The 23,630-nt window shown below is 41.7% G+C and overlaps 1 protein-coding gene across 1 annotated transcript in view; it reads left to right on the top strand.

Moving 5' to 3' along the window:
• Positions 1 to 11,191: 11,191 nt before the first annotated feature.
• Positions 11,192 to 23,630, top strand: part of pdlim4 (PDZ and LIM domain 4) — a 38,513-nt gene continuing 26,074 nt past the window's right edge. The window contains exons 1-2 of the mRNA XM_058627672.1: positions 11,192 to 11,488; positions 21,155 to 21,306. Of these exons, the coding sequence (XP_058483655.1) occupies positions 11,387 to 11,488; positions 21,155 to 21,306 (254 nt within the window). The 5' untranslated portion in view covers positions 11,192 to 11,386. The remainder of the gene's footprint in view (positions 11,489 to 21,154; positions 21,307 to 23,630) is intronic.

Here is a 23,630-nt window from a genome sequence, read left to right as displayed (position 1 = left end):
TATGCCAGTGGAAACGCAACTTAACTGTGCCGTGCCGTGCCGTGCTGTGCCGAGTGGTGCACTGCTAGTGGAAAAGGGGCTTAAGCGAGTCGTGATCAAAGCACGGATTATAATATCAAATTTAAGTTTTCAAGCTTGATTCAGAATTGATGAACCCCTCAAACTAAAAGCAATAAAAAAAACATTCCTCCCTTTAAATTCAGATTTTGCGATTGCACACACACACACGCACCGAAACGTTGGTATTATGATGGTGTTTAATTTTCAAGTAATAATAAGCAATGTCATGAAAAACTGTTACAATCAGGCATTGAGTTTCTCTGTGGATTTACAGTCTCGTTTTGCTTTCATAGCATATTTTAACTCCAGCGTGGATAGTTTTTGTTGACCCACCAAATATAGCCAGCACAACTTGTACGAATGTCTCCGTTTGGCTTTGTTCGAGACATAAATCAGTCAAACACTAAATCCCCCGGCCACGCCATAAAAATTTGGTTTACTTTGGGGGTTAACTCAGTGATGGACCCTGACTGGGGGTATGCAGTATGGGGGGGGGGAGAGAGAGAGAGAGAGAGCAGCATGTGATGGAAGTCTGGAAGTCATTACTCAAAGGAAACTGTCCCTCATTTCATTCCTCTGAAGCAACTGAAGCCTCCAGGAGGCTGTAAACAGGTTCTCAGATTCTTTACATCCCCACATCCAAACAACACACACGACAATACACTTCCCCTGGAGCCACAGCAAACACACACACACACACACTACACACTTAGATATCGCTATTCTTCTCAGGACACTGCGGTAATCCATTCCTTTGGTCATCTTAAACGAAGCCTTAACCTAAGTACAATTAAAACCTGCAGAAATGAGGTTCTGCTTTAATAGGACCAGGTTTTGGTTCTCATTAAAACCTCTTTTTGACGTCCCTGCTCGAAAATGACATGCAAAAACTAAATAGGGTGTATCTCTGCAATTACAAGCTCTATGTTAATTATATTGGTATCAAAATGCAGATGGAACTCAGCATAAATGAAGCCTTAAAAAATATTACATTTAAAAGTAAATATCACCTTTTAAAATATGCAGTAGGAGCTTAAACACTCAACATCCTTACAAGATGACAGAAAAGCTCTGAAAGAGGCTACAAATACAAGTATACACACACTTTATGTGTACTTTTGTGGTACTTTTGTGGTACCGTCCAACGACCAAACCTTCACGATGTCGGCTAAAATCAAAAATAGTGTCATTATTCAAATTTTGGTATCCAAATCTGGTTAAAGTCAGTGAGCCAATGTTGTTTGACTGAGACCAAACATGAACAGTGCTCATGATTGGTCATCGAGGTGAAAGAGACAGATTTCTGTAACCACGGGAAAAGAGGAAGACGTGTCTGAACACGTGTGTGTGTGTTTTCTTAATGTAATAATGAATGTGAATGGAATAAATACGAGAGCAAATAAATATGCTCTGTGTTTGTCTGGGCTGTAAAAAAGTTTTTAATTAATACCCAGCTCGGGTGGAGTAACATGCAGTAATATTACCTCATTGCTGTTGCTATGAAACTGAAGAGGTGACAACATCTTTTTATTTCCTCCCACGCTCGATACACATTTCGTGTTGAAAGCGCTGATTATTTTTTGCGGTCGGCGCTCAGTAAATGTTTATATGAAACGGAATCAAAAATGTCCTTAATTACTGTATTAAGTTTAATTTCTGCTCCAGTTCCTGTGAACAGGTTTGATGTTTTACACATTGCTCGCGGAGACGTTGCTGGACGGCACGAGCGCAGGCTGCTTTAGCTCAGCTGAGGCTTTTTGCGGCACAAAAGTGGGACGACAGGTAAACAAGCTTTCAAGACACAAAATGAAACAAAAGCCAGACGTGGAGTCATTTCCTGTGAGTGTGTGTGTGTGTGTGTGTGTGTGTGTTGTTTGGTGGTCTCTTTTATGTCGCTCTTTCACAAGTGTTGTCTGACATTCCTTTACAGGGCTCCATCCCAAAAGGATGACAGGAATAACAAAGGTTTAACAGGAAAACATACTTTTATTTATTTAGGGCATGAACACTAATCTTACCAGGACCACTAGTCCTCATGAAGACCAAAACCTGGTCCTTATGAGGCAGAACCTCATGTCTGAGAAACTGGTTGAGGTTAGGGCTGAAGTGTGATTTGTGGTTAAGGTTAAGGTTTCGGGATAAAAATGTGGTTGTTGAACAGAAGTCAATGTCCTGAAAAGGATCGCTGCTGCTGCGTGTGTGTGTGTGTGTGTGTGTGTAGTGCAGCTGTTGACCAGTAGCAGTAATTCATGCCATGTTCCAGAAACTCCTCAGAGAGGAACACTGTGATCTTACAACGTGGACACTTTTTTTTTTCTTCCTCCAGCTTAACTGACTGTGTTGTCTGCAGACAGCGCTCATGTTAAAACCGGAGTTATTTAGGAGTCCAGTGGGAACCGATCGTCATACTTACTTCCACAACAGGCCCAAAAAAGGTCACGTTCGAGATTCAAACCTACTACTTGTTACATTTTCAGGGACATATGAGGTGTGCGTTTCTCTCCCCACCAGTTAAGACATTTATATTTACACTCACTCAAAGACTGACATGTGTGGACTCTCAGTGTGATAATGCAGAAAGTTGGTCCTAAGTCTGTTTGGGGGTCTCTTACATGGACTCACATCCCTGTGTGCATACGACAGGTCACTGGTTCACTTGTGAGTTACTTTCTGTGTTCAGTAGAATGTTAAATACATGCAGGATTACTTAATTCTCTTGCCACACCTTATCTGGGTATCAGGCAAGCGACTATGAATGGTAATATCTTCGGAAATCCAAATAAACGCCGGAGAGAGGGTTAAGGGCTGTAACCCTAACCCTAAAAATATAGTGTCATACTTATACTTTACATATTGTAGAACATGTTTTAACCTAGACGGGCGAGGAACCATGTATGTATAAGTAAAAAAAGGTCCCGCAATGACACTCTAGGGTCAGTATTTCCAAGTTTTTCAATGCAATAAAGTGTTTGAGGTTTATTGGCTTCAACAAATTCACATCTCGTCAACACAAAAAGTACAACCATCAATTAAAAAAATAAAAGTAATCTTGTTTCTGCCTCACACATGCAGAAATGGTGGTATCGGGGATTTCCACCTCTGCTTTTATGACGTGTGTAATCTTTTAACACCTGTTCCTCCTCCTGTGTGTGTGTGTGTGGGGCCTCACACTCAAAGACAGTAATGTTTGTGGTTTGTGTTTCAACTCTGAAGCAAAAGCTGTAAAAAACAGTTGTGTTTTTTTTACACAAAACAAAATGCTCGGGACACACTGGAAATAAATAAATAACCCCGCCCCAGTCCTTAGTGGTAAAGGGTTTATTTGCTTCTTTTTAAAAGGTAAAGTCAACAACGCCACAGAGTGTAACGTTCCAATAATCAACAAAGACTTTTGCAATTACTAACCACAATTAACAGACAGGGGGGATTACAGAGCTTTGAGCTCGTTAAATCCCATAATACCCACTTTGTGGCAGCAATTGCAAAAACATACAGTGAATGAACAGTTTCATGAGGGAACTGGTGGCATGTACTGTTGTTTGATGTGAAGGTGAATTTATTTGCAATTGTTGTGCTCAAACCGTTATTTATTAGTTTTGGTGGATGTTTGGGTGCAAATAAGTGCTTGAAGTAAATGTATAGAAACATCAGAACTGATTTATTTCCATCTAAGATGCGTCGAGAGGCGTTTCTTCAAAATAATTCTGTCACATGTTTTGACGTTCGAGAACGGAGAGAGCAAAACTATATAAAACATTGACATATATGTTATTATTGTTTTGGATTAACATCAATGAGTGTGCTATATATGTATATATATATATATATATATAGAGAGAGAGAGAGAGGCAGGCATCCACAGAGGCACGTGTGCCAGCTGGCATCAGCAGTGCAAGCTTTCAACTCCCTGTTATTGCACGTCCACTGTAAATAAACACAAAAGAAGTGAATGTGCTGAACTCAGTTGTTGACAGCTTGCATGTGTAACGTGAAAAAAAACAAAAAACATTTAAAGCCCAGAAACATCCAGAGTATACGTCACGGTGATCAAATTAGTTAGTAAATCAATATCAGATGATTGTGAAGCCAGAATCAAGCCTCTGGAGCTTTTTGACTCCAGCAGCAGGGGTTCACTTTCTGGTATTAATGTTATATTAATGCATTAATATAACTTCTGCTCCCGACGGAGGCACCTTCCACATGAAATCCAGACTGTTTCCACTTCTTTTCTGTCAGATAAAACTCTATCTGTGGTAGCTTTAATTAAACTAAACGTACGTAGCTATGTGTTTAGTTTCTCAGATATGGGAATACAGGTGAAACACAATCACAGAAGTGGGAAAAGTCGACAAAAAACAGCCGAGAGACACGAAAAGTTTAAGCCAGGAGGTAATGGAATATAGAATTTGGAGCAAATCTGGAGTCAAAAGGTTGAAAAGTCATGGCTTCACAGGCTTTCAAATAGCATAATGATGTAATGATGAGGGCCAGTTCCATCATTGATCTTTATATGTGTCTGAGTAAAAGGTTTAAATGAGCTTCAGATTGGCTCACACTACGCTGTGGGAGCTTTTGGAACCAATTAGGGTTTGTGTTTGAGATACTGGAGAGGAGCTGTCTGACGCTCATTTAACTTTCAGTGGTGGAAATGGTTTGATGATTCATCCTGGTGAGCTAAATTAGACGTTCTGTGTGTGTGTGTGTGTGTGTGTATGAGGGAGGGAATTAAAAAAAGGGAGGGAGAGGAAGGGAAAAGTGTGAGAAAGAAAGAAAGTTTCCCTGAAGATAAAGTCTAATGTGAATGTGAACTAAAGATGGTTAAAACCTTTACATTTAAGGGACAAAAGTCTGTGTCATACAAAAATAAATCATTATTACAAAAGAATATAAGGTTTAGTTGGGTTTTAGGCCCAAAAATGACTGTTTTGAGGTCACTTTGTTGCCATTTTTAGAGACTGACAGTATAGGAAATTAGGAGCAAACAGCAAGTCTCCGTTATTAAAGTCAGAATATTTGTGGCTCGACAGCAGCCACCTGATTGCAAACGTGTGTTTTTTTGTAAATGGGTCTCACACTTTTACACTGTTTTCCGAGTACAGATAAAAAACAATAAAGCACAAAGTCAGCAATTAAACCTCAGTTACTGTTCAAAACAAACCGCTTTTGTATAAACAGGTGACCGACAGCAATAATTATACATTTAAAAGGTTGATTGAGGTGCATTGATAAAGCAGCAACAACACATGAGACTGTAACCACATATAAACAACAGTAAAATTGACTTTTATTGATCTATGATTTGTTCCATAACCCTCTCGCCCATTATCATGACCACAATAACCTCAGGGGAAAAACTTATTATAACCCAAACCATGTTCTTTTCCTTCACTTAATAGTTGCTGTTGTGCCTAAACCCATCCAGATTGTGACCATGGCAATAAAGTTCTGATGATAAGCCAGCGGTTGGTCAGACTGTTTCCGAGGGTGCGGACAAACAACCTGTTCCGTCATTTAGGAGATTTAGGACAGGATAAAACTTCTTGGTAAACTTTGTCTTCCCCCTAAAGTAGATAAAAGGATGCTCCGTGTATTCAGAGAACAAGCTCTCAACATCCTAACATAACCATGTTTGCCACATCCCCAAATGGGAACACTGACGTTGGGCGTCTGTTGTGATTTGTTGCAAAAACAAAAACGACATAATACCATGTTTTAGACGCAGAGAAAAGCAGCTGACCTCTTGCAACCCACTGTACCTAATTATATTGTTTTATGAAAGGCATGTGCATGGTACGGAGAAGGTCATCCTGTGTGGGGGCAAAAACGCCTCCCCCCCTTCACTTATATGTAATATTTCACTTCACTAGTGAGTCCTACAGCTGCAATTATGACCATGTTTTCAATCTGTTGTCAGTTGCTGAGTAAAAATACTGGAATTTACAAGTGCAACGAAAGCAAATTCGACAAAACCTATTTCTAAACACTCACGATGTCATTGTTAACTCTGCACTCGGTCTGTCTCGCGTCCAGGTCAGCGCTCGGTCTCAGCAGAGAGTAAATATTTAATATTCTCGCTCTGGTATTTCATATTAATGGAAGCACATTGCAAAAATCACATCTGTTTGTGATTCCGACAACAGTAATACTGTAGCACCACATTTAATATTCATGGCCAGCATCTGGTCAGAGTGTGTGTGTGTGTGTGTGTGTGTGGTAAAGAAATAAATGTGTGTTAGCATAAATAAGCGGCGTAAAACGGCAAATTTTTATGTTGATAAACAATTTCCAACAGCAAAATAAAAGCACAAAAAAGACCAATAAGTGACATGATTAACTTTGAATAAAGTTGTTCTTTTTTACTGAGCACACAAAAGCTCTTAAGTCCTTCATATTTACTGTATACACTAATACAAAAACACAGCTGATTGCAATTTTTTCCTGAAAGATTGAGGAGTAAATGCGAGTATTGTTCACATAAAGATTAACATTCCCTCCATCGTGTGCGCTCTCGTCCATGCATAATTCATAATCGAATCAACGTCCTATAAGTATTTTATGTACATGTGCATGTACAGTTATGTGTGTGTAGCGTTCTCATGGGATGGTTCTGGGTCTGCGGTGGTCCCTACACGATGAAATCATCTGTTTTTCATTTGTGACTCAGCAATAATGTGACCGCACAAATTAAAGCTTCATGATCCCACGATTATAACGACTCGCTTTCGCCACGGGGAGCTGCAGGCACGGCTTTTCGGTAAGTGGGCACCATTGTTTCACTGCCATGTGTCGTAGCGACCAGTGAACCATTTTTCAATGCGGGGGACATAAAGCTTCTGATTGTTGAGCGAGCTATGTGTTTCTGCGAGCGCAATAAATGTGGCACCAATCAGAAGCCACTGGACATCTGCTGCTAAAGCTGCCTGCCACAAAATTCTGTTCATGATATAGCAAAAATTTTTAAAAGATTAATGTGGGGCATTGGAACTGTTAAAGGAATGCTTCACCGATTAGCATTTAGCTTTGTATTACTAGTATTTTTGAAAAATTGTGTTTCCCAACCTCAGTTTCCCATGAGTTGATAAATATCTTCATTCTTTTCTTTGTAACGTGCCCACCAGTGACACTTGGTCATGTTAGCATAGCTGTTAGCAAAGATGGCGGACACTGTTTACATTCTGGGAATGAGGTTCCATTACCCTACGAGTGGGTCTAAAAAGTGCGTTAAAGTTTCAAGCCTCGGACTAAGTGTCACTAGTGGGCACGTAACAAAAAAACAACGATATTTCTCGACTCAGGGTCCTGTTAGCGTAACTGTTAGCAAAGATGGCGGACACTGTTTACATCCTGGGAATGAGGTCCACCCTACGAGTGCCCACTAGTGACACTTGGTCCAAGCCTTACTCCGAGGCTTGAAACTGCGACGCTAATTCCCCACTTATTAGACCCACTCGTAGGGGGACGGGACCTCATTCCCAGAATGTAAACAGTGTCCGCCATCTTTGCTAACAGCTACGCTAACAGGACCAAGTGTCACTGGTGGGCACGTAACAAAGAAAAGAAGATATTTATCGACTCAGGGGAAACTGAGTTTGGAAAGCACAATTTTTCAAAAATACTACCCCTATTCTACTAATACAAAGCTAAATGCTAATCGATGGAGTGTTCCTTTAAGACTGGTACTCCACAAAAGCATGACTCAAAACAGTTCAGATTTCAAAAACAAAATCACATTACCTGTCTCAAAGGGCAGGTTGTTCAGTACAAACAAATCCAGTCCAGGAAAACTAGATCACGATGAACGACCAGAAAGCTGGAATGTTTGACACAGAAGGGAAAGGGAACACAGCTGGAGGGAGACATCGAGACACAGGTGAATCTAATGAGGGGCGGGGCAGACAATCAAGACTCACAGGGGCAGGAAGTGAAGGGATGTGAAACGAGAGGAGAGGTAAATTTCACAATAAAACAGGAAACAAGAAACATGAGCTTAAGGGGAAGGCCGAGATGTAGCATCAACACAACACAAACTTCAGTCAATGCTTCCACAACACAAGCTGTAGACCAACACTAAGATATTATTAGTTTGTTGATGTGAATAATTTAAAATATTTTTTTAATCTATTTTTACTTATTTTCCTTTATGGAGCAAGGAAGGTCATATTGAGAGTCCTGGTCAAGATAGCAGCACAAAAATAATACTATAAATAGTTTCAGAGACAAAACAATGTCAGATATGATATAAAACACACAGCAGAGTATAAAAGCTGAAGGAAAAGGAAGACATAATAAAGTAAAGTGCAGCAGAATACAGGCCATACTGTACCAATAAGATCCTGAATCCATCCCTTCAAAAACACCATGATGCTCCATAAAACACTTTTGAAGGTGTTTAAAGAAGACAGTGTCTCCAGTGAACCACCACCTGGTGTCTACTTGATGAATTCCGGTTAAATATTTGCATTTTGTACTTAAAATATTTAAAATCGGATTGAATTTGTGAAATTTGGAAAGACGTCACAGCTTTTATGAACAAAAATGAAAGAAAAAAGCAGTCTAATTTTGCAACATCTGCACAATCATTGTTACTTTATATCGCGACTAAAAAAATTGATATAAAATAAAATCATGACTTTGACTCAACAACACATAAGAAGCATTTTGTAAAGCTTGAATATGTGACCTATAAACAAACACACACCCCCAGGATGTCCTTATAAGGAGTTGTGAATCATTCCCACGGCAACATGTGAGCACTAAGGGTTAAAAGAACTATTTAATCAGCTGTTAATTAACGGCTGTAAATCATCCACTGTAAACGTTCTGTACTAATTCCTAAATGTGGCACAATTGGGCCACTAAAAAGCGTTTAAACCCAATATATACTATGAAGAATAAACCTTACTCAGCGCTTGGTAACACATTTTTTGGAGATGAGTGGGAATCGTCTGACGACACTAATAATTCCCGCCGTCTGTTTACAGCCAGTGAATAAAAACACAGGTAATCGACATTTGTGCAACAGCTCAGGTGACGTCGTGCTCTCTGACACCGCGTGATTACAACACTGCTCGTCCTGACCTGCTTCCTCCACGCTCACCTCTGTGACGTACATACAGTGCGAGTTGAAATAATAACAGAGTAAGTAGATTTGTTGGCATTCGAGAAGACTTCTTCTTCTTCTTCTTCTTCTTCTTCTTCTTCTTCTTCTTCTTCTTCTTCTTCGAGCGTCCAATAATGACCATGTGTGTGGAGAAGGAAAAGAACAGAGAGATATGAGTTCTCTGTAGTTTGACTCAGATTTATTGGCGACAAGCTTTGAAGAAGATACATATCCGACATGTCATCCGCGCCGTAAATCTTCAGCACAGGCTGCAGCCGCCTCGTCCCCTCTCCTGTTCTTTGGTTAGTCTGCCTTTGATGTAACAAGTGACAAGCGGTCTACAGATACTGCTGTGTTTTTCATTTATGGTCACAAGGAACCAGGGAGACAGTAAAGTGTTGTGTGTGTTAAAAAATAAAGTGTCTGCATGATTTTTTTTGTCAGTTCATTTCCTTCCTTGAAGAATCTAACTCCTTGGATCATTGTCACGTGCGTGAATCTGCGATTTACACGAGAACATCGCGATGCACGCATGAATACACCTGACGTTTAAATGCACCTGGTTTGACATCAGAGCCTCTTTTTCCTTTTCTGAGACAGTGTAACTGGGACGAGTGACTCAAAGTGAGTCAGAGACGCTTGGACAGAGCGACACACGTCTGCTGATGTCTGAACGATGTCTGAGTGCAGGAATGTCGATGAGCTCATTCCCCTCCTCTCACAAAGGTTGTGCTCTGGTTTTAGCGACTCACTTCTTTTTTTAATTGGAAGTGGAAATTTTAAAAATCAAGATGTAGTGCATTGGCGGCCTTTCACTGTTGACTGCTTTTGCTTAAGACCTTCATCAGTGAGCTGCTGAGTGGCATTAGCTGTAAGAGGATGTCTGGATTATCTTCTTAGGACAACACATGTCGTGGAACCCCCCTCGAGTTTCTTTGTTTCTTTTGACTCAGACACCAGTTTGTGTCTCTTACATGTGGGAACATTTTTTTCTTTAATGTCTCAGCTACTCAGATTCAGGAGACTGCGCCACACTTTAGTTTAAACTATTTATTTAAGCTTTTTTTCCTGCGTTGGAGAGGCTGCCTTCTGGTCGCAGGCCACGGTGTCCGGCCTGTAGGACCCAGAGGAGGAGAGCGACGTGTGTAGAGCTGAAACAATTACTTGATTAATCAGTTTAAAGCTTTCTTCATGATTAAAACAAGTTTTCTCATTGTTTCAGCTTCTTAAATGTGACTATGTTACTTCAAGTCTTTGCTCCAGATGATTGTGGACAAATGATTCGAGAACATCATTATTTCCATGTTTGACAAACACTGAACACACATTTTCTTTGTTTAGTTTTCTGACATTTTATGGACCAAACGATGACTCCATGAATCGAGAAAATAATCGACAGATTCATCGATTAAGGCTGTTCTCCTTTTGAACTCTCTGAACTTTGTATATATGCCGTATATTCTGCTACACATGTCAATTGTTCCACTGCAATATTCCTCCATGTCTGATATTTTGTATCCCTCAATGTTCCGCTCTTTGACTTTGAAATAGATAAAGTTTCCTGGAATTTCAAACACATTTTGCCCAATAATTGCATCCGAATGAACATAAAAACATGTCACATTTTCTTTTTTAAATAATATAGATTTGTAGCCTCAGTATCAGCTTATAAAGAAAATGTAGTTCTTTTGTTGGTATTTTGTGTACATTATTTTGTAAATCATTGACTAAAAAACAGGACAGCAGTAGCCCATGAAGATCATTGAATGAATGAATGACTGAATGAATGAGCAGGAGATGAAAACACTGCATTCAGCTGATGATGATGGAACAGTTACAGTATAATGCTGAGTCCACATTTGTGGCTCCAGTGTTGAACAGAGAGCAGATTACTGTGTGTGTGACTTCCCGCTCCGTCCCCTCCCACTCCACACAGTCAGTCCGGGTGAACGGGAGGGGGGGAGGGAAGGGGGAGGCAGGACGAGCCGTCATCCCACGTCAGAGGCGGCTTTCGTTATTTAAACTTGAATCAAAGAGGGGAGGAAGGTTTTCACGGCTCGCTCAGTGTTGCCTAGCAGCCAGGCTCAGGACTCCGGCTACTCCACTCCACTTCACTTCACTCCACTCCACTTTGGCTACTTTTTTACGGGCTTATCGAGGAAGCGCGCGCGGACATTTCCCCTCCTCAGTCCTGTCTGTGTGTCAGTCATTTGTCTCGCAGTCTCTATGCCAAACATGGCCCAGAGCGTGACTCTAAAGGGACCCTCTCCCTGGGGCTTTCGGCTGGTGGGAGGACGGGATTTCAGCACTCCGTTAACCATCTCCAGGGTAAGTGAAGTAGAGAGTAGTAAGAGTCTGCTGCGCGTTGTCTGTCTGTCTCTCTGGCTCGCCTGTGCTGGGTCCATTCATCCAGCGCCGTGCGTAAAATACGCGCAGAGAGAAGGCTTCTCTTTGGCAACTCAGTTACTGCGCACTAAATCGTGATGATCACACTGAATTATGAACTTCAAATATATATTATGTGTGATTTTTGGATGAATGAACATGAGAAACTGACTGAATTCTCAAATTCTGACACTTTTTTGTCACACTTATTGTCACAATTTGAGTTTACTGACCTTATATTGTACTATACTATACTATATATAAATATATTTAATATGATTCATGTCAAATAGTTTATCCTTGATTTTTGAAATGGATGACTTAAATGAATAAAGTCTTACAATAACAAAAAGATGTTATATGATTGTGTTGTTTAATGATACTGAATTACCACCTCATCACTGCAAAAATGCCTCTAAAAATCTGCCAGTGCAGCAAGAAAATGGCACAAAAACACCTTGAAACAAGTCAAATTATAAGTCATTTCAGCCTTAATAAGTAAATAAGTCCAAAAATATGGTGTGATTATATAAATACACTGAATTAAAGTCAATGACATTAGTTTTTTGCAGTGTTGACATCGTTTCAGGAAGCTCCACTCTTGCTACTGCCACCATATTCTTGACATTGTGGATGATTATATAGATGCAGTTGTGGTTGCACTCTTCTCTTCTGAACACCCCCCGCCGTGAACTTTCCTGACCCTTAGAATATGGGTCAAGAGTCAGAGTGCTGGCAGTGGATCTGGCAGTAGCCTTTTTAGTTTATCCCAGCCAGGGTAAACACAGTGCGGTCCTGCTGCAGGGCTTGTAGAAAGAGAGAGAGAGAGAGAGGTTAGGGGGCTGCTGCTGACATTTGTTTTTCATCAGAGCTCATTGGTGCTGCTGAAGGATTCCAGGTGTTTGTGCTGCTCGGCTCGATCACCAGCCCCGGACTGACCCTTTAACTACAGGGGGCACCTAGCACTTCAAACTAGAGGTGTAATTTTTAGATTTATGCCGGGGCAATTAACGACTTTGGACCTAGAAGCAGACGACTGCTTCAGGTCACCTGAAGTGCTCTTTGTGTTTAAAACACATCAGTGGTGACTCTCTGTATTTGACTCACTGTGGGTGCAAAGTCTATACGGGCAGTTTTGGATTAAAGTGGAACATAATAGGTGAACATTTCATATTTAAAAAGAAAGACAAGAACAAGAACAATGCATGGTAAATATTTTGTTTGAATATAGTTGCTGAAATATTGTGAAATCAGCGTTCTGTGGAGAGGATCACTCACTTTCTCGGAGTGGGAAAATGGGAATTCTTCTCTCTTTAGAACCCAGAGTATTTAGGCTGCGTTTTTTTCCATTACTTTGTCAAAACTTATATGCAGAGGCGATAAGAATGTGCAAATTAGAGTGTCCTCTTTTTCCAGTACAGCCTAAAGTAGGCCAGGGGCCTCAAACTCAAAATGACCTGTGAACTTCTAGTCTGTTCAGGAGGGTCAAGTGAAAAAAGTCCAACAATTCTCGGAAAAATTAGCGGTTTAGTGATTAGAAATTAAAATTATATCCTGATAATTCGTCATGGTGTTGCACTTTCAAAGTAAAAGTGTTTGTATGACGCAAAATGAATCTGTAAATAACAAAAAACCCAGACAGAATTAAAACATGAAATCAAAATGTACATATATATAATTAAATGTTGAATTCAATCATTTCAAAATAAGTGTAGGGCCACAGGACATCGACTGGCAGGGCCACATGTGGTCCCCCGGCTGCAAGTTTGAGACCCCTGCTAAAGGCAATCTGATGACGTGATTTTTTTTCCCTAATTTTCACCAACTATATAAACACACCTGAGCAAAAATCTGACTGAATTTGTGAAATTTGTGAAATACGTCACATTTCAAAGTTTGCTTGGCTTGTTTTTATGAAGAAAAATGGTCTATTTTGTCTATGTAAGAGTTGTATATTATATTATTTTTCCCACAGCAATTTTAAGGGTTAAAGCACAGGTCAAGTAATTTGTACAGTAGCTGTGGTTTTGCTCTAATCAATCAAACAATCACTTGTTGGATTAATCCGTGCATACTGTACTTGACTGCCAGTATATCACTACCACAGAATGTACAGCAAGGAATTTCTTTTGCATTGTGATCACCGTGTAACCCAGTGATGGCGCGACATTAGCTAAATTAATGACAGGGTTTCATTTTCGCAGACACTCGGGTGCCAATGAAAAGCAGCGCTCACATGGAAAAGGCTTCTTGCAACAATAAATAAGGGAATTTTTGGCCCAGATCTTGGCTTGAAAGCCCGAGAAGGAAGCAGCTGTTGAGATGCAAGCATATTTAGCAAAACATGTCATGTCAGAGGCATAAATACACAGTCTCTTGGCAGCGAGCAGCAGCATTACACCTCTTGACGCCCCTTCTTTTTTTTTTTTGCCCTCCATCAACCATTCCAGAGCTGCTCAGTGTCTAATTGAGCGTTTAAACCTCGGCTGTCAACACAAAATGTAGGTCATTGGCAGCACTTATGTAATTGTTTTATTCTTGATGAATAAATACAAAATAAATGAAGGGGTGGAACTTAACAAAAAAAATGTAAGTAATGGAAAAGGAATCCTCTCTCCTCGTCTGCTGGGAAACGGCTCGTCTTTGGAGTTAAAGGCGAGACGTGATTGATCGCCGCTGATAAACTCAAGTATCTCTTCGACTCGCCGCTCCATCATATTATCCCTGCTGCATTCTTGCAGAGCAGTGCGTGCCCCGGGACGGTAATTATACTGTGTCGGACGGGGAAGACAGAGCGTTATATATGGCGGGAGACGAGGAGTGTGATTGTAAAAGTGTTTCAGAGAAGGATACTTTATGTCTTACACGATCCCAAATGCTCCTTGGGGGGAATTTAGTGTCATCTCGGCTTCGTGGAGGGTCCGACGGCGTCTGCTGTGAGCTAAAAAGCTTTCTTTGCTCTTGGTTTTCAGACTGATGCCCTCCCTTTTTTCCCCATGCATACATAAATTAAAGTTAAATGCCATGAAACACCTGCACTAGGAGAAAGTTGTAAATACCAGAGGACGAGTTCTGCGATGGCAGCAGCTGGTTCTTAGCTTCAGGTGATAATATCCCAGCCAGGACAGAGCCATTAGTCTCCTGCCAGCCCGTTACAGCTCCAGCCACTTTATGGCACGTCTACTCCACTCTGGAAACATTTGGTCTGATAGTGTCTGTGTCTGTGTCTGAGTCTGTGCCAGAGAAGAAATATAAAATCACTTACAGTATGTAACTGCCCAAGCATTTAGAGAAGATACGCTGGATATGGCAGCTGCGGTTTTAAGGCCTTTTGTAAACCAATGTCAAGACAGAAGGTGACGCAGGACGCTCGTCAGTCGTGCCAGCTGGCAAACACTCGTCCTCCGGACAGGAATTTACAGCTGAGTGTTGGTCAAATAACAAATCTCCTCTTTAACTGACGTTTCTCTCTCTACGCAGGAACTCAATTCTGTCGTCTTTGGATTGACGTGTGGTTATTTCTTTTATGGTTTGTGTGTATGAAATTGTTGAAATTGAAGGAAAACGGAGGAAACAGTTGCCCAGATCCCCCCCCCCCATCCTCCCCCCGTGTAATCTCTCCAAATACAATTCAAACTAGAAAGCGATTTGGTCGTAGTCGGATGAAATGAAATGAAAATGAAATGAAATGCACAAACAAATCCTCGAGTTTAAGAAGCTGGAGCCGGATCATGTTTATGACATTTATGTTTTGTTGAGCCCCAAAAACCAAGGTTGGGATATTTTCAACACTTGGTTGTTTGGTCTACAAAACACAAGGAAGGAAAAATGTGAAACATGCAATATGGATATCTTTGGCAGTGAATCCAATAAGAAAGTTCAGTTCACTTAGGGAAGGACAGAGAAAGAACTGGGGAATGTTAGTGTTGTTAATGTTAGTTAATACATAGGCAAACTTAAGTCACACCATCTGTAGCTCCTATTTTTCCTCATCTGAACACAATCCAAAGTCCAACCTCAGGCCGGCTGATACATTATCTAAGTAGGACAGGGACCTGTGTCTGTGTGGTCGCGTGTTGTTTATGCATTTAAAAGGATTGGGTACATTTCAAGCACTGTAATGCCCGTATCCTTTTAATGGGGTGGTGGGCGATGCGCCGTAATTGCATCCTGTTCAAAACTCGACCACAAAATAGACGTCTCCTTGTAGTGGTTTGAGTGGTGAATGGATTACAGCACAAGTATGGACTTGAGTAATGATTATGAGGAGCAGAAACTCTTTAAAGGAATATGGTGAACATGTCTCCGAAGGAAGAAATGAGAGAGAGAGAGAGAGAAAGAGCTGGATTGGAGTGGTATCTGCACATTCCTTGCCGTTAATCATTCCCTACCTGTACGCGCTCCACATTTTCCCCTGTTCATGGAATTTCTGGAATTTTATAGCACTGAAGACAGAAGACTCGAGTCATAGCGCTTCATTTTTTTGCATATTGTACGAATTATCTGCGTGTATACTGCGTCAGGAGTTGTCTGTCAAATGAATTTAACGTCCTTTTGTGCCCTCTAATCTCTCGTCCAGCTCTCGGCCCACATACCAGAGACAGAGCATGTGACCTCAAGCCACATGGGTTGTTCCCTCTCACTCTGTCGGTTGTTATATAGCCGCTGCCGCTGCTGCTGCTGCTCTCTCTTCCACAGGCTAGAATTACAGACGCTGAAGAAGCGGAGCTGAAAAGATAACAGATGGTACTCTTGGAAGTATTTCCTGTTGTCATCAAAAAGCTGTGAAGATCCTGAGAAACTGTGAAGGCAACAGAGAGGGAACAATGCGGGTCCTTGGGTTGTTGCGGAGCATTTCCTCCTCATCTGGCTGTGTCGTGTATGGATGTGAGCAGTGCCTTGAAAACACCAAAAAATAGCACCAGTTTATGAATTACAGCTTTGGGAATGAATCTGCTCCTGTACCATTTCATTTTATATTAATTGGACTGAAAGCCGGCTGCAGCTCGGCCTCAGATCTCCTCTAAAGTCATGAACTTTAGTCTTCAGTCATCTGTCTCTCAACGATTCTTAATCCATAAACATGTTGAGGCGTCACACAGCAGGGAGACAGACATGTGAGAAACCCTTGTCATGGTGATTATTCCTGCAAATCCACAGACTTATTGATGAGTCATAAGTAATGAGTAATAATGTGGTCCTAACAGGGCTGTCGTTCAGTTCCAGTGACTCTCCCGTCTCATTACAGTATAACCTCACGTATGAAATCATAAGCGGCGGTGTTGCGGCTCGCTTGTTGCTCTTGGCAGATTCCAGCCTCTTTGTTTGAGTGTGCGTGATAATCACACACTATTCAGAAACTCACACCCGGCGCGATGTAACGTCGTCTCTCCAAAGCGTCACCAAGGTCATAACCATGGCTCTTATCGCGGGACCAAACAAGCAAAACAAAGGCTGTTTGACTCGCTGCCAGCTTCTATTCCGTCTGTTGTTGAGACATGAAACTCAGTATTCCCATAGTGGAAAAGTGACTTAATGGAATTTCTGGTCCTAATGATACATCATAATATAATATAGTCCTGGAAAAGTCAAGGTTAACTATTGTGTGTGTGTATTTTATTTTTATATTCAGCTTTAACCTTGACATCGGTGTCTGCATATGCTGCATATCCAAAAAGAGGAAGAAAATCATTCCCTTGAATGAACTCAACGCTGACTGATTATGCAACTGCAAGAATTACGACTCGTCATATACTGAAATTCCCATGTAAATCTGAGAGGAAGTCCTATTCGACGTCCAGAACAGAAGCTGTTTTCTCAAAGAAGTATTTGATCCTCGACCGGGATCATAAATTTGCTTTACATACAAATGTTACAGGGAAAAAAAAACTCTATAAACACTATAGATCTGCTTCTGTGTCCTCAGCCTCTCTCTCACTCTCTCTCTCAGTGTTTCTGCCTAAGACACCAAAAGACAAAAACACCCACAGTGAAACCACACACATTCATTAGGCGTCAGCGGGGAATCTGTTCGCAATTAACTATGTCGCTGATTTCGATGGGGACTGCTTTTATTGCACCAAAACTCACGATTAGCGCTCGAGCAAATCGAAACAATAACACCGCTCTGGTTCTGCTTCCGACGGCACGTGCGAGGCGACATATAAGGTCATTTCCCGACGTCCTCACAGTAACATAAAGTATTTAAATGTGTCTGTTTTAGATTGGAACGACATTACGAGTGGGTATGTGTTCGGCTGCAGTCGCACACGTGTTAGTGCTGTCACTTCTCGTTTTATTTACTTGACTTAATTGAACTGGTTCTCATTCGTGCCAACGCAACACGAGGGCCAAGTGGAAGTTGTCACGTTTTATTCTAACTGGCAGTTTTGTTTCGGAGTAAGGGCGACAAAAATAGAAAGTAAACAAACACAAAGTGTGGGTCCTCTCATCTGAAGCTGCTGGGAGTAGAATGCCCCCTTGGAAAGAGTTACTTTAACGTGACCAAATACACTCGGACACGGGGGTAATTTCACTCTTTCAGTGTTGATTTAACTGTTTTAAAGCTCCGTCGTTTGAAGTTCATGACATCACCACATCTGCAGGGTAAATATAGTCGATTGGGTTGATGATGTCTGACACCACACAGCGCTACACCCTTTTGCGACGACCTCAGTCATGCCATTGTGGCACCGCTGTGTGTGTGTCTGTGTGTGTATTCATGACCTGACCCTGAAGTACTCACTCACTCACTCACTCACTCACTGCACTTAACACAACCCAGGCAAAAAAAACACAACACACACACTGTTCAGTGTCCGTTCACGCGTAAACTCACGCACAAGAATAACTAACTCACAAGAATCTGCTACGTTTCACAAAACCCCGTTCTTGTTTCCTGCTCGTGGCCCTTTAAAAGTCTGCTCGTTGGAAAACCTCATTCGTGTGATTTATGTCACATTTCCTCACAAAGTGTGCATGAATAAGAGCATGCGGAGACTCACACACACATTTTTCCAGAATGCCACTGACCTCTGACCTCGCCGGAACTGAGTCAGGGACACTTGGGCAGGCAGTCAAGAGCTGTAAATTAGCCACTGCACGTCTGAGCCGCACGACTTAGCTCTTAGAGCTTCATGGGGCGTGAACTTGTGTGCCTTTGCTCGTCCCACTTAACTTTGTGTCTTTTTTTTTTCGTTTTCTTTTGCACAAGCAGCACAACCCTTTCTTCTCCTGTCTAATGCTGCGAGGACAGATCTGTTTTAGACAGTTACGTCTCAATGTTTCTTGGGTTGAATTACACGATAGGTGTTATTTTTACTATTCTAGGTAGGTGCAAACTCTCAAGACGTTGTGGTCAGGGAGTGGGATAAAAGAATCTTTCCCACCTGCGGTTCCAGCTCGCCTCGCCTTGGCACGGCACGGCACGGCAAGGTTTAGGTTGTGTTTCCACAAAGGGGGCGGAGTCATCACCGCGACAGGCAACACACACACACAAACGAGTGACTAGTGACTCGTAAAGCAGTTGTTTTCAGTGTAACTGAATCATTAGAATCAGTTCATTGAATAATATTTGTTCAGTAAATCACATTTTAGAAAAGTAATTTTGAGATTTTAGACATTTCCCTGGTAATTGTTGGAGATTAACCCATGTTTTTTAGGATTGTTAAGTCTTTTTAACCGATCTACAGTTCGGCATTGTTTGGCTTGATTCTTGTGTCGGACGTCTCTTCCTGTGATGGCACTCTGACCAATCAGTGGCCCAGTATCGCATTGCCTCACCTCGCTTGGAACCTCGCCTGAGCAGGAATTAAAAACGTTTATAGAAAAATGCAAAATAACCGTACCGAGACGAGTCGAGTCAAGTCAAGGTCGTGGAAAGACGCTTAAATGCACTCAAAATTCACAGATGACAAAGACTCATTAACAGGAACACTGTCATAAATCTTATCTTGTGCCTGTGCTGTGCAGTGATCGTGGTAAAGTGTTGGAAAAGGAATTCCCTACAAGTTAATTTTTATTTGGTGAAATTTCCATCAAGCTGTCCAGACACAAATAATAGTTTTATATCATTGATGTGTTGGACTAATGGGCATATTTTTAGGCTCCTGGAAAACTGTAATGTGTTTTTTGCATTTTATAAACAAAGCCTTACTGGATTAATAGAGAAAATAATTATATCCCATCTGTCACATTCCCGTGCCAAACATTCCTCCTCCACTGCAGAATCTTCTGGCTGTGTTTAAATGAACGGGTTAAAACCCGTTTTGATCTTCAAACAGGGATTAGCAAATCTCGCCATTATGTAGGTGAAAATGTTGCAGATTAGTGAGCGTCGGGATTCCTCCTCCAAAAGAACAGTACGACTCCTGCAATTGAATCCAGCTGCAGAAACCTTCCTTCCTCACATTTTTTGGTTGGAAAAATACTGTTAAACTAATAATCGCACATGTCGGGACTTGACAGCATGTGCGGCACACAAAGACAACTGGAAACACGTGGATAATTGTTCACATTTGAGGACATTTTTTTCATCTCGTTGCTCGTAAAAGGCATTCTTTCCCTCGGCAGCTTGCTGCCATATGACAGTCACTGTGGATGTCTTGGTTTTGATGGAGGACGATTTGATTGGTTTCCAGTCAGAGGCCTGGAAACAAGGGGAGCATTTGTGCCTGTCAGTGTGTGTGTGTGTGTGTGTGTGTGTGTGTGTGTAATAATGGAAAAATAGTTATCATATGTTACTTAGTGTGTCTAAGAAGGTGAAACATACCATCTGGGACACCCGTCCTCCCCCCTGCTCTGCCCCCACGAGGGGGCTCAAATGTCCTCAGAGCAGCGTGTTTGTGGAATGAAGGAAAGATCACAGGGAGGAACCTGCGCAACCATCCAGCGAGATCATCCTCAAAATTTAGAATGATGTGGACATTAATGAAAGTGAAAAGAAAAAGCCAAGAGAATATATTAAACAGATGCTTGCAAATGAATTTGAACATTACACAGATACGGTTATTAAAGAATCAAGGTTCAGAAACCTTGAAACCGCGTCAGTGTGAAAGGAATACTTCACTGATTAGCATTTAGCTTTATATTACTAGCATAGGGGTCGCATTGTGGAAAAACCTCAGTTTCCCCTGAGTTGAGAAATATCTTCTTCATTCTTTTCTTTGTTACATGCCCACCAGTGACACTTGGTCCTGTTAGCGTAGCTGTTAGCAAAGATGGCGGACACGGTTTACATTCTGGGAATGAGGTCCCGTAAAAAGTGCGGGAATTAGCGTCGCAGGTTCCAGCCTCGGACCGTGTGTCACTGGTTTGGCACGTAGCAAAAAAAGAATGAAGATATTTCTCGACTCAGTGTCCTGTTAGCGTAGCTGTTAGCAAAGATGGCGGATTTTGAAAATGTATACCCTCGGTGCTGCCCAATGCAATATGACATGAATCAAGCCAGAATAACTGCTTATGTTGAATTTGGCCTCTGTGTTATTGACACTACCACACGAAAAGGATTCTGTATTTTCTTTGGCGCTTACACAGTTTGACACCACTTATAATTTTCTCTCCTTTGCTTTTCTTGGGTTGTGTGTGTGTGTGTGTGTGTGTTATCTTTAGGTAACACCAGGCAGCAAGGCGGCCCAGGGCGACCTGTGTCCAGGCGACACCATCCTGGCCATCAACGGTGACAGCACGGAGCACATGACACACATGGACGCTCAAAACCGGATCAAAAACTGCGTTCAGCAGCTCACGCTCAACATCATCAGGTACGAAATGCACACGTTGACTCTTCCTGTCACCACAAAATCATTTTGGTGGAAGTATGTTTTCAATTGCCTGTGGTTTGTGCATCATGGAGCTGTTGCAACCATAAACACACTTCATGAGGGCGACGGGGGATAAAAGTTCTGACATTTCCTCCTGGGACTTTGGCTCTTAATCAGAGTTTTGTTCTCTGAATTAAGACAAAAGACGCCGAATTAACAAAACACATTTAACATTTAATGGCTCCTTTGAAGGAGACCTCTGCTGGGTTGTTTTCTCTTTTTTTTTGTTGTTTTACTGCCGCACATGTGTAAACAGTTGTATAGAGCTGTGTGAGCTCAGATAAACTGCCTCAAGTGAGTGGATCACGTGGTTAAAAAGACTACAATGTTATTAAATGAATAAAATCTGGGGGTGCGCGGAGTTAATAGAAAACGAGCTTACCAGGCCTCAGAAGCTGCTGTTCCTGAGGCTTGAGGTTTGATTATTTTCCACACTGGAAGACTGGTGGGACTTGTAATGTGCAGAATAAACCGATATCAGGAGAAGTTTCAACATTAGTCACTTGCCGTTCAGAAAATTCCCTGGATTATTGCTTTGACCCTGAGTGGAGTCTGCGTATGGTTTTTGCTCAAGTCTCATTAAGTGAATTGAGTTGAAAAACCTGACTCATTTTTACGTCCGAGGTAATTTACTGCTTCTCGTCCTGGAGCACATATTGTTTCTGTTTCCTGTGGGTCCGTTTTCGAATTGGCACGCTGGAGTCATACGCACGGATGACAGGTTTACGGCGGTTAAAACGATCGACTCGCTGCTCCTATAGAGCGCCGTCAATGGGGCTTGCGCATACAGCGATGCAGACGCTGACCTTTTGCAAATGGACTTTACGGGTCTATGTTGTGCATTTTACCACTTCATGGAGTGGAAAATTGTCTTTGCAATCTTCACACTGGTGCATTATTTTTAGACCCCGGCGTCTGAGAATGGACGATTTGACCTTAAGTACGAGACAAGAGCAATTTATTCCTGTCAACGTTAACAGCGGGAATGGAAATCGTCCATCGAAACAGTTAATGACACAGAGGTGGGGAGAAAAAAGGCAGTGTCAGTTGCTTCCCACATTTATATTAGATGGTTTCTCTGGGTTGCCAGAGTGCTGGAAAGTGATGAGTGAATCTGGCAACCTCTGAACCCCGACTTCTCAGATGGGACACTGCGGTTTCAGCCTCACATTACAAGTGACAATTGCCAAAGTGGTGCTTCAGCTCTCTCCTTTTAGGGCCATGGACAACACTGGAGCACGACGTCTACCTGCACATACAGTGGAAATAAGATTTGGGAGTAATCAGACCCGTCAGGAGACGAAAGACACTCTAAATTTAGACAGAAAATACTTTTTTCCTGCCGTATACTCCCATTCATTCATTCATACAGTATATCAGGCTGAGCGCCTGAGCGTTCAGTGGCTTGTCCACATAGGAATAGAGAATTTATTTAAGGATACATAAAGTAGTATTTAGTGTAAAGAGCCGGGGACGCTCCTCCACAGCTGCAGGAGCACAAAGAAAGGACACTCCCACACACACACACATGAACCATGTTTCCCAATTCAACTTTAATTTTCCCCCAAAGTACTAAAAAGTTATTCAACACAACGGGGGAATGAAAAAAATGATGAAGTCTGACAAGAGCATAAGTGATAGATATGCAGTGGAAAATGGATGCAATTGGCTGACACGTTTGCCCTTTTTTTTTAACACTTTACTGGAACCTAAAAGACGTGACGCATGCTTTTCATTGCTTCTTCTTAATTTCCCCTTCTAAAATGACAAGACAACAGTTGAATACAGGCTCATGTGTCATCACAGGCAATAAAAATGCTTCCTGGACTGGAGGAGGAGGAGGGTCTTGGCCTGAGAGATAGGAGGCATGCACCTTTAGCTTCAGTGCGTGGAGCTTAAATGAACTGTTGGTGAAGGAGAAGAAGACACTTTGAAAACACTTATGGTGTCAGTCGTCAGGGAGCGGCTGTAACATGAGAGACAGAGGAACAAAGAGGAACAATAAGAAGAGAGAGAGAGAAAGAGAGGGAAAGTAAAGTCAAGGAGAGGAACAGCGAGAAATCCACATGGGCCCTCTCCTCTGCGCAGAATGCCGTTTTACAGCCAACGTTTTTCTGCTTCGTGCTTTGCTGGAAATCCAGTTACTGTGACCGGTGGAGCTCAGAAATGTAATTCCCTCTCATAAGACATCGTTGGGTTTTTAAAATAATCTATCCATGCGTTGGCTGGGGGAAAGGAGGTGTTGGCACGGTAAAGACTCGTAC

Source organism: Solea solea, chromosome 4 (assembly GCF_958295425.1).
Source record: "Solea solea chromosome 4, fSolSol10.1, whole genome shotgun sequence".
In the NCBI taxonomy this organism is placed as follows: Eukaryota; Metazoa; Chordata; class Actinopteri; order Pleuronectiformes; family Soleidae; genus Solea; species Solea solea.
The sequence above is the reverse complement of the archived record's forward strand: the minus strand, read 5'-3'. Positions and strand labels throughout refer to the sequence as shown.